The 11950-nt window shown below is 36.1% G+C and overlaps 1 protein-coding gene across 2 annotated transcripts; it reads right to left on the bottom strand.

The window, feature by feature from the left end:
• Positions 1-1741: 1741 nt before the first annotated feature.
• LOC127411026 (4-galactosyl-N-acetylglucosaminide 3-alpha-L-fucosyltransferase 9-like) lies at positions 1742-10744 on the bottom strand. 2 transcript variants are annotated; one of them, XM_051646336.1, is made up of 3 exons: positions 10356-10744; positions 7808-7899; positions 1742-6953 (listed from the first exon to the last, which is right to left on the bottom strand). In XM_051646336.1, the coding sequence occupies exon 3, from the start codon at positions 6943-6945 to the stop codon at positions 5866-5868; it is 1080 nt and encodes a 359-aa protein (XP_051502296.1). In that variant the 5' UTR covers positions 6946-6953; positions 7808-7899; positions 10356-10744; the 3' UTR covers positions 1742-5865. The 2 variants fall into 2 exon arrangements, with proteins under 2 accessions (XP_051502296.1, XP_051502297.1); XM_051646337.1 differs by having other exon boundaries at positions 10323-10744.
• Between the last annotated feature and the right edge of the window lie 1206 nt (positions 10745-11950).

Here is an 11950-nt window from a genome sequence, read left to right on the forward strand (position 1 = left end):
GCTCAGGAAACCTTTGCAGGTGTTTTGAGTTGATTAGCTGATTGGCATGTCACCATATTCTAATTTTTTGAGATAGTGAATTGGTGGGTTTTTGTTAAATGTGAGCCAAAATCATCACAATTAAAAGAACCAAAGACTTAAACTACTTCAGTCTGTGTGCATTGAATTTATTTAATACACGAGTTTCACAATTTGAGTTGAATTACTGAAATAAATGAACTTTTCCACGACATTCTAATTTATTGAGATGCACCTGTATATATATATATATATATATACACGTTCAAAAGTTTGGAGTCACTTGCCTGAAATGTTTCTCATGATCTTAAAAATCTTTTGATCTGAAGGCGTATGCTTAAATGTTTGAAATTAGATTTGTAGACAAAAATATAATTGTGCCAACATATTAATTTATTTCATTATAAAACTAAAATGTAATAAAAAAAAAAAAAAATGGATGATATGGATGACTTGGACCAAATAATAAAGAAAAGCAGCCAATAAGTAAATAAAAAATAAAGAATGAGTAAGTGACCCTAAACTTTTGAACGGTAGTGTATATACTGTACACACACACACACACACACACACACACACACATATATAATTTTATATTTACTAAGAATTTCTATATAGAAATAAGTAAATATAAATATGTATACACACACACACTCACTCATGCACACACAATGTGTGTGTGTGTGTGTGTGTGTGTGTGTGTGTGTGTGTGTGTGTGTGTGGGCGGGTCTGGGTGGTTTACAAAGAATTACAAACTGGTAATTACAAGGGTATTATGCTATAAATGTGGTTTATGAGGACATTTCTAGTGTCCCCATATTTTGAATCACTTAACAGTCTAAACAATGTTTTTTTAAATATGCAAAAATGTAGAAAGTTTTTTGTGAGGGTTAGGTTAAGGGGTAGGGTTAGGGTTAGGGGATATAATGTATAGTTTGTTCAGAATAAAAATCATTATGTCTATGGCGAGTCCTCATAAGGATAGCTGCACCAACATGTGTGTGTATGGGTATGTGTGTGTGTGTGTGTGTGAGTGTCGATATGTTGATTATATAACAATTATATATAACCAAATATTTATTTACATATGTATTACTTTTACAATATGTTTATTATATATTTAAATGTTAATTTTATATTACTATAACAATATATGTATTATATATTTAAATGTAAATTGTATGTTAATATATTAAAATAGATTTAATATTTAAATATGTAGATATAAAATAAAAAAGAAAGAAAGAAAGAAAAGCTTTGGAATTTTTAAATTGCACTATTTCTAGGACACTATACTCAAATAAAATCAAATTTGTGACATTGCCTATTACAGCCCCTGCTCTTTGGCATCAGACATGGGTGGAGACTCTTTCCAGCTACACCTGGAATCTTGCTTATGTTAAGTCCTTTGCACAAAAGGTCAGATTTTCTTGTTTCTACACAAGATGCTTTGTAGAACCTTCTTAAATCATGCTGGATAACATGGATCACTAGGTTTTGACCAAACGTGTGGAGTCCATGCCAGTTTGAGTACATGAATGTCATTAAATCAAAAGGGGACTTCTTTTTTTTTAAAGATATTTTTTTTTTTTTTTTTATTAAACTTTTTCTCTTAAATTTTTATGCTGATAATAATATGAAATGAAATTTTCACTGGTGTCAGAATTTTAGACCCAACAGTATTTCAGGGGATCTCAGGGATAAAAAAAAACTAACCACAATGTTCTGCAAATGTAATTTTTATTTTTTATGTCTTTATTTTTACTAACAGACATCTACAATAAATCATTTGGCAAATAACAATGTTTTGTCCATTTACGTTGCAATGAACAGTTCTATACACCCTCGCGTTCCTTTGCACAATAGGAATGTGGGTCATTTCGCATTCAAGTCCATAATGCATAGAGGAGATATCATACTCCATGCCGGAGTCTGTGCGACCAGCCTACAATGTATGAGTCAGCAGGGGCTCTGAGTCAGACACCACTAACACACTCAAAATGCAAAGGCTGTTTTAAAGGGTACCATGAGGTCACAGCAAACAGTTGTGCACAGGAGATAGAGAGAGCGAGAGACAGAGAGAGAGAGAGAGAGAGAGAGAGAGAGAGAGAGAGAGAGAGAGAGACAACAAAACAAGTCAGTAATTATGGTCCGCAAGCAAATAAGCAATCTCTGATTCACTTTGTACAACATGAAACCATAAACATGTCTTTCTTATTTTACAGTTCACATTTTTTAATTAGATTACCTCTTAAATGAAATTTATGTCATCATTTACTCACCCTCATGTCATTCCAAACAGTGAGGAGATGTTATGCAGAATGTTCGGGACTGACAGCCTCAGTCACTGTTCACTTTTACTGACTGGGAAAAAAAAGATGTAATGGAAGTGAATGGTAATGAGGCTGTCGGTCCTTTATATTCTGCCTAACATCCCCTATTGTGTTCCATGGAAGAAATAAAGTTTGAACAACATGGAGATGAGTACATGATAACAGAACTTTCATTTTAGGGTGAGCTATCCCTTTAAATGTGTTTCTGACTAAGCACAAAAAATCACATTCTTGAGAATGAGAAAAACTTTCATCTAAAGTTCTCCTTGACAACAGTCCAGCATTTTCAAAAGGATTAGCACTTATCCACAAAAAACTATACAGATTTTCATTGTTGAAAATACCTCAGGGACGGAAAATGGCCTCTGCATAACACTATCATCTTTGTCTTCAGTAGCAGACGTCTCCTCTTTTCTTCCTTGGTGCAAAGGCTTGCTTTATTCATTTCATTTCAGCACATTCATCCTCATGGCATTCGCCACAGGTTAGGGATCATCCAACATTACAGCTATTTACAATACATAAAGGGCATTCCCAGCAAAATGATTATCTTCAAACAAACATTAATCTGAGATGTGTAGTGTAGCTTGTATGACTACACATTTTCTTGGTTTTTCTTAATTCATATAAAACAGTACGGCTCATTAAACAGTTTCTGAACATTTGAGTAATATACAGATAACAACATTGTTAAATGTTGCTTTTTAATAGCATGGTCCCTGATGGCATGGTAAATACAAAAGTTAAAAATTAGTTATTGTCAATGAGGATTATAAGATCACATGAAATCTCATGACAAGTTGTTTTCTTTCCCGTGTTGATGGATTTTCCTGTTAAAACAATAAATTTGGGCGGGACATATAAAAAAGTGCATCCTCCCTTTTGTTTGAATAGCCAACAGGCTTTAGTTATTTCCCAGCTGTGAACAATGATTTACAGCTTGCTATAGAGCTGTTCAGTCATGACATCAGCTTGCAGGCTGACTCTTAAATGTTAATTTGCCATGGGTTCCCTCTGAAATTTCCAAATGGTTTTTAGAATGGTTGTAGTTGTAGTCCTTATTTAGCAAATTACTGTATTAGCAACTTCAAGTACTGGTCACAGACCTAATTTTACTCATAAAGAAAAAAACTTTGATTGTAGCGACATTTTTGCTATATTACAGGATATTACGTGGTTTATTGCACACATTGTAGCAGTTTCGAGGTAAAATGTCCATAGAGTGGTGCCAAATACAAGTTACATTTTTTCCCAAACAGATGAGGTTTTTAAGGTTAACGCTCAATCCAGTTTTAAATCAACAAACCTACCTCCCTACCCTAACACTTAAACCTAAACCTAATCGATAGTGTCAGAAAAAGAAAATGTGAGATGAAAACACAATGCTGAATCAACCGCGTCATTTTGTGGTGCTTCTATGGCACTTTCGACTCGTGTCAACTCTTGTGCTCTTCAGAACTCATACCCCAGTCCTATGCATCGCATCCGCAGCTCTCTATCAGTTGAGCAACCGTACAATTTGTGCGTGAATGAGCTTATTAATGCAGCTGGTTTTGTAATGCAAATGTTAAAATGTATCACCTTACAAGTCATGTACACTGTAAAATTGTTTAGATGTCATTAGATCGCATTGTGTGAGGAACCGGCTGAAAAGTATGTGTTTATGAACTGATAATCTACCCTTTAACTTCGTGCAAAAGGGAATAAAAGTAATGTTTGTTGTAGCGCCTCTGGTGTTCATTTCACCAGGAAACTGCTGCAATACATACAACGAGCCACGTAGAAATAATTTTGCAAAAATGTAGGTGGTACAGTAACATGTTCCTATATGACCATGTTAAAAAAACGCATTTGAAAATCCTTGGGGAACCCATGGCTCAAAAATTCTAACTCTCTTCTGGGTCATAAGACTTTAGACTAGAAAGAGTGTAATGCATAGCCTATACCAACTGTAAGATAATTTTGCCAACTTTTAGGAGTAGACTAAAATAAAAATGGCCTCAAAGCAAAAGAGCATTGAATGAAAGTCACAAAGCTCCAATTCTGATTTCATTGGGTCTTTCAACAACCCAAAAACATTTGTGTTATTCAGGCATTAAAACAGCAAGAATTGAGCCTGTAAATAACCAATAACCCTTACATACAAAAAGCCAGCTCCAAAAAATCATCTGTTAATGTGTATGTCCATACAAAGAGTATAAGCAATGTGGAATTGCAACATCTGCCATCAGAAGCTGAACTTGCTCTCTCCCTTAGTGATCAATAATGGATTTCTCCACTGAAACCCTCATCTAATATTAGACTGATTCTGTTTATGTAACCATAACAAAAACAGTCTTGCACCTTTAAAGGAAGGCTGATCTGAGAAATACGATGGTGTGAATTCCAGAGCAAAAGATCAGAGAGAAGCATCTCTTTTGATAAAGGAACTTTTGGCAGCAAACATCTGAAACTGGAGCATTACTTTCTAACCGAGACAAGACGGCAACTTTTCATTCCAACACCAGATTGTGTCTAAACTGGAAAAGTCAGTCATTATGCCTCTAACATTATGATTTCATTTTCCTCAAACTGTACATCCGAGAGCGTCTACTCATTTGGCAACTTTTGGACAAATATTTTATGCATGCCTGTGAAATATGGCACCACCCACACATGACTGTATATATACAGTATTAGCCTCTTGTTCTCAAATCTACATCTCACTGTTGAACAAAGGTAATGTAACATTTAAATATTTCAAAAACAGCTTCACAGTACTTTTGAAATGTATCCAAGCCATGTAAGCTAATTAACAGTGATATAATCAGCAGTTATACAGTACAAAAACATTATTATCAGCAATGACACTCCTTGCATGTTTGTTTTCCAATAACAGTGTTGCACTACGTTGATCACTATGGTAAAAAAAAATGAGTGCGTTAATTGTCGTGCAAAACATCATCCATACAAAATCATGGAAATGGAAGGCAGGGTTCCTCAAAATACACACAATACACATTACATTTACAGTACATGGACATTTTGCACAACAAAAGTTTTGTAAACACTGCATAGATGACTCTATCACTAACATGTACACAACTATGTTTTAAATAAAGCAAAAATATCTCAGTTACAAAAAGTGCTCTGTTGTCATTAAATAAACATTATTGTCTCAGTGGTACCTCCTGGATGTGTACCAACAGTAGGTGTATGAGAAAGCTTTGAACTTGTAGAATTGAATTTTAAATTCATTTTGGTTTAAAATTAGCTTTTCAAACACATGCTTAAAACAAAAAGCAGAAATAATACAAAATAATATACAATAAAATGCATGATTTGCATCCAGATTAATAAATATGCATGAACAAAACTGACCTCAAAATAAATTAACAACTTTTTTGGGACATTATACAAAAATAAAGTCACTTGTCTGTAAATGCCAACAACAGACCGTCACTGGAATTCAGTAACATGAAGTTCTTATCGTCAAGCGACTTTTATTAAGCTGGTCCAGAAGTTTGTGTGTGGATTAACCCCAGTACCACTTGTCAAGATTGTTAATTGCCTTGTACTCGTTGTGCCTTCTCACATAATCACAAGCAAGACATGTATGTTCAGCCCAGAAGTATGCCTTTTTCACCTTAAAGTGTTTACGCCACTCAAAGTACTTCAGGTAAAGCTCCTCATTTTTGTCAAGGAACAGGAGGTAATCAGCCAGCTCCTTTGGAGAAGGGAAATCATCGACATGAATGAATGCATTTCCCTGCACAAAGTTCTGATAGTTCTCCCTTGGTGGTCCGAGCACTACTGGTACCGTGCCGACAGAGAGCGGATTGTACAATTTCTCTGTAATATAGTCTTTGTGAATAGAGTTCTCAAATGCCAGGTAGAACTTACAGCTTGCGATTGTTGGGAAATAGTCTTGGTCAGAAATGTACTCACCAAACGCTTGCCCATACGCATGAACCTCAATGTGTTTGTACAATTCGTTGTAGTACTTCACCCGTACGTGATCCGGATTCCAATTGCTGACAATCCAACAAATTAGCTTATTCTTGCTTGGCGGCACAAACTCCTCCTCTCCTTGGGCTGCGACAATCGACCCATAAGGCACTTCTATATCAGCATCCTGCCGATAGTTAAGAGTTAAATTAAACAGGTTTTCAATACCAGCTAACTGAGATGAATGCGACGGTGACTCAAAGTTCATCCAGATCCATCTCTGCAGCATAGGGCGATATGCAGGTGGCATGTTGGTCAGGTCGCTGGTGATGTCCCTGTGATGTATGACAATGGCATCGGATTTGTTGTAAAGGTTTCGGTCGGCGGTGATGAAGCAGCCATCGATGCTGAACAAAGAGCTGCAGACATTCAAGTCGTAGGTTTCCCCAAAAGGCCAAAGCCAGACTAGGATTGTGGTCTGGTTCTGGTCACTTCGGTTGGTAAGGAGGCTTTTCACTCGCACCGTGGATGTTTCGGACTCAACGGGGCCTGACAGCCAACTTGTAGATGGCTTGATGTACATTAAAAACAGAGTCACAAAGCATCCCAGTACAAAGGTACCGAGCAGGAGGGGTCGCAGGATTCTATATGCTGGTGAAGATGGCATACTCTGGCCTTGAAAGAGAAAAATGGAAGAGGAAAGTAGAAAAGATGTAATGCACTGGTAAACACTGATAAATCCAATATGGATGCTATTAAATGACTTCTTAAAGGGATAGTTTACCCAAAAATGAACATTTACTCACCCTCATACCATCTCAAACTCGTAAGTACTTTTTCTTCTGCAGAACACAAAGATATTTTAAAGAATGTATGACGTTATTTTGTCAATGGGGTCCAACATTTTCAAACTCCAAAAAGGACATAAAGGCAGCATGAAGGTTATCTATACGACTCAAGTGGTTTAATCCATGTCTTCTGAAGAAATATGATCTCTTTGGTTGAGAAACAGATCAAAATTTAAGTCCCTATTCACTATAAATCTTGACATCTTGTTGGAAAACAGTGCAGGCCTCAAGATGGTGATTCTTTGACGCTGCATACAGTTGCCAGGTCTTCAGTCCTGCTATCATTGTACATCAATGAGACGTTGCATTTTCATTTTCTAGTGTTTACCATCAACATTTTGACAGCTGAGGTACATTTTGAAAGTATCATGAAAAAACTCATACATGACTAATCATTTTAAATCATTTTTCATGCCCAGTTGGGGTTTTCATTTAACTTCAGAGGACATGGATTAAATCACTCAAGTTGTATGGATTACTTTTATGCTGCCTTTTTGGACCCCATTGACTTACACTCTATGGACAAAAACACTGCATACTTTCTTCAAAATATCTATCTTGTGTTCTGCAGAAGAAAGAAAGTCATACGAGTTTGACATGGCAAGAGGGTAAATGATGAGAATATTTTTGGGTGAACTATTCCTTTAATTGGCAATGTAGTTAATAATATTAATAATTCACCTGATAGATTTGCTGATATCCAGGGGGTAAATTTATTGTACGTTGCAGGTTTTTCTTTTAATTACCAGAATGTCTGCCTTAAAATCATAGGTCTTCTCATTAAGGATCCAGGGAGAAAAGACAGGAGATTGAATAGATCATTTAAACGGCACAATCAAATATCAGTGGTTTTATATTAAGCATTTAAAGGCTTAAAACTGCAGACTGACTGAAACTGATTTGTATGTCACACAAAAGATATAGCTGAACATAAAAGAAACACTTGTATATTTAGGGGATCAGCTGTAAATTTGTGAATTGTTCATTGAAAAACCCATTTTGATTGACCATTTTTCTGAATGTATATGGAGGTAATAGCCCTGTGTAAAGGACTGTATCCTCAAAAATAATAGATTAGCTCATGACAGTCTGCATCATTACAAAAAACACTCAGACTTTTAGACAACAGCACAAGGTTTGTGGAAGAGGCTATGCATGGGAGCACTGCCATCTTCAGGATATCAGAAGATGGTAGACTCTAAAGACCTACTCAAACCAAAAGTGACTTCTTTGGACATGTCAAGATGTTAAAATTAAAGAACTAAAATTAAAGAGTTCAAGAAACAGGAGCTTTTGGTTCTCTGTATACATTCCCAGAATACATCTTTTAAGGTTCGTTTTTGGTTGCCCAAAAACAGAATGTTTGCTTGGTTGTTTACAAGGGTTAGCTTAACCTCTAAATGTTGGTAACCTTTCTGCAACCCTGCTGCAACCTTACTTTAAAGTAGTGCAAGTTTAGTAAATTTGACACAATACAGCAGCATTAAAAACTTCTAACTTCATACAAATTACTCTTGTGCTGAAATAACTGAAAACAGTGTCCAGATTTCCAGTTCTTACTATATATTCCTACTGCAACTGTTGTCTAAAACTGCACAGTATCAGCACTGTATATAGTATGCAAATTCTTCAAATGCTGACCAATAATTAAAACACATGAGTTTAAAAATCAGTTTTAGTAGAAATCATAATTTTATTGACAGACATTAAAAACTCAAATGAATAAGCAACTCAATTAACTGTACAATTTTACTAGCATATCTCTGCCTCTCTTCATTTTTAGTCCGCCAATAAACAAAAACTTCTCAGTTCCTCTTACTAACATTAATTCCTTGAAGAAATCGATAAACAAAATAGTTAATCGGAACACACATCTGACTATTAATGTACAAGTTGAACTATGTGTGGATTTCTGTGGAGGTACATGAACTGGAAAACAGTGTGAGTGAATGAGAGTAGAGCAACAGCCAGTTGTGGAGCGACACAGAATATGAAATTTCTATATACAGTATTATAAATTCTTTATGATTCTTTAATGTCAGTCAGTGTTTCTCAGTCATAAACTTAAAGGTTTATAAGTGCATTTGTGCCTTAATCATCTTAAATCACAGAAAGAGCACTCTGTAAATGAGTGGGTCACAGACACTGTAATAAAAATTACAACTTGTGAGATATAGATTATATATATATATACACACATATATATATATATATATGTGTGTGTGTGTGTGTGTGTGTGTGTGTGTGTATGCCTTAAAACTGAGTTGCTATTAAATTAAACATCAGTCAAATCCAATACAAATTGTAATATGTTATAATTATTGCAGATGTATGAAATATTTTCTCTAACTTTAGGCTATAATTGGGCTGTTTAAAGATTCTGTAATTAGCAACTACTATGTGTTTGACATTCCACATCCTCTTTCCCCCAAACTTGAATGAAGTGTATTCACTTGCAACTAAAATATATATCTATACATACATTTCTGCATAACAATACACATTTTACATGTGATGCATGATCATATGAATGTAAACAAATGACAAAGGAACACAGTTGCATTGTTGAATTTTGTTTTAAATGTATTGTGATGTATTTGGGACACTCAGAGTTGCATGCTGGTTGTTGGCTACAGGGTTCACATCTAAAAAATTCAAGAAAACAAGAAGATGCAAAACCAGTACAAATTTCATATAGTCAGCTGGATGCATAAGTGTAGTATTTAAGTAGGCAATACAAATTAGTGTCTATCCCATCAGTGATATGGTGTTAATTGCCAGAGATGTTTAATTAACAGAGATCTAATAATGCACGGTGAGGTTTGCTTTAGCCAGTGATGCTGAAGGTCATCTTAAAACACACTGTCACGTTTGACATGTTATTCCTTGAGTTTTGCACTTAAATACTACATGCTCTCTCTCTCTCTCTCTCTTTCTCTGATATATCCAGAGTGCTTGTTCTATTTTAAGCAAAACCGCATTATAGCTACCCAAAAAGGACGCATAAAGCATCCCGCGGAGAATTCATGTCCACGCGCTCGTGCCATGTTCAATTTTTATAACTAAAAGAAATCCCCCCAAGAGATGAATGAAAAACTGACGGTGCATGCAGCGCGTGCATTATATTTCCATGCATGCCTTGACTCATTGGTGCAATATATGCAAATAAATAAATAAATAAAAAATACAGGTATACCTTTCTTCGGTTTCAGTAAATAATTTCGCTCACCTCTCCATAAGCAATCATTCTCGAGGGAAAGCCACATGTTCTTCATTTATTTAGCCGCAGAAATCCCACACACCTCGCATATATATATATGGTACTGAAATATCTCCGATGGTGATTCTATTTGATAAACGATCAGACAGGAATAGGATGCACCTGAACCCATCGCCTTCGCCTGTGCATCAATGCATGTTGGAACGTGTCCGCAATGATGACGGACACAAATCTGCGCGTGCAAGTCAAAACATAAAAGAGTCTATGGGAGAAAAACAGCGAATACGAGCAAGTGCGTCGCTGGAAAAGACGCCATGTAACGCCGTGTGATGTGATGTAGAATAATGTCACCCTCTCCTCCTCCTCCTCCTCTCCACACGCGCCCGGTTACCTTTCCAGTGTCACTGCGGGTAACGCCTGGATACAGTGACAGATTTAGAGAGAGAGAGAGAGAGAGAGAGAGAGAGAGAGAGAGAGAGAGAGAGAGAGAGAGAGAGAGTTGATGCAAATGCAAGAATGCAAAAAAAAAAAAAAAAAAAAAAAAAAAGGCATGGATTGGGGATGAAAGATGTAACAGTAGCGTTAGATTATGTATGTACTCACGGATTATCTATTTGTTCATCGTTTATATTTGAGTCCATGCTTTTGCAGTCCATGCCAGTCAGCATGTTATAGACGCCTTTTATATAAAATCAAGGAAGACCGGGGCTAGTTGTCACAATGGAACTTGGTATGAAAAAGCCTATAAATAAATACAATTTAAACAGTAGGCTACAATTATAAAACCCAAAACAATTAATAATTAAAAAATATATATATACAGTTGTGCTCAAAAGTTTGCATACCCTGGCAGAAATTGTGAAATGTAAGGATAGTGATCATATGAAGCCATTAAACATAGTTGTTTGGCTCCTTTTTAAATCATAACGATAACAGAAATCACCCAAATGGCCCAGATCAAAAGTTTACATACCCTTGAATGTTTGGCCTTGTTACAGACACACAAGGTGACACATACAGGTTTAAATGGCAATTAAAGGTTAATTTCCCACACCTGTGGCTTTTTAAATTGCAATTAGTGTCTGTGTATAAATAGTCAATGAGTTTGTTAGCTCTCATGTGGATGCACTGAGCAGGCTAGATACTGAGCCATGGGGAGCAGAAAAGAACAGTCAAAAGACCGCGTAACAAGGTAAATGGAACTTTATAAAGATGGAAAAGGATATAAAAAGATATCAAAAGCCTTGAAAATGCCAGTCAGTACTGTTCAATCAAGAACAATTAAGAAGTGGAAAATTCGGGGATCTCTTGATACCAAGCCAAGGTCGGGAAGACCAAGAAAGATTTCTGCTACAACTGCCAGAAGAATTGTTCGGGATACAATGAAAAACCCACAGGAAACCTCAGGAGAAATACAGGCTGCTCTGGAAAAAGATGGTGTGGTTGTTTCAAGGAGCACAATACGACAATACTTGAACAAAAATGAGCTGCATGGTCGAGTTGCCAGAAAGAAGCCTTTACTGCACCAATGCCACAAAAAAGCACGGTTACAATATGCCCGACAACACCTTGACACGCCTCACAGCTTCTGGCACACTGTAATT

This window comes from Myxocyprinus asiaticus, chromosome 20, assembly GCF_019703515.2.
Source record: "Myxocyprinus asiaticus isolate MX2 ecotype Aquarium Trade chromosome 20, UBuf_Myxa_2, whole genome shotgun sequence".
In the NCBI taxonomy this organism is placed as follows: Eukaryota; Metazoa; Chordata; class Actinopteri; order Cypriniformes; family Catostomidae; genus Myxocyprinus; species Myxocyprinus asiaticus.

Bases quoted from the DNA above. Each gene is read 5' to 3' on its own strand.
- LOC127411026 (XM_051646336.1), bottom strand. From the start codon at position 6,945: ATGCCATCTTCACCAGCATATAGAATCCTGCGACCCCTCCTGCTCGGT.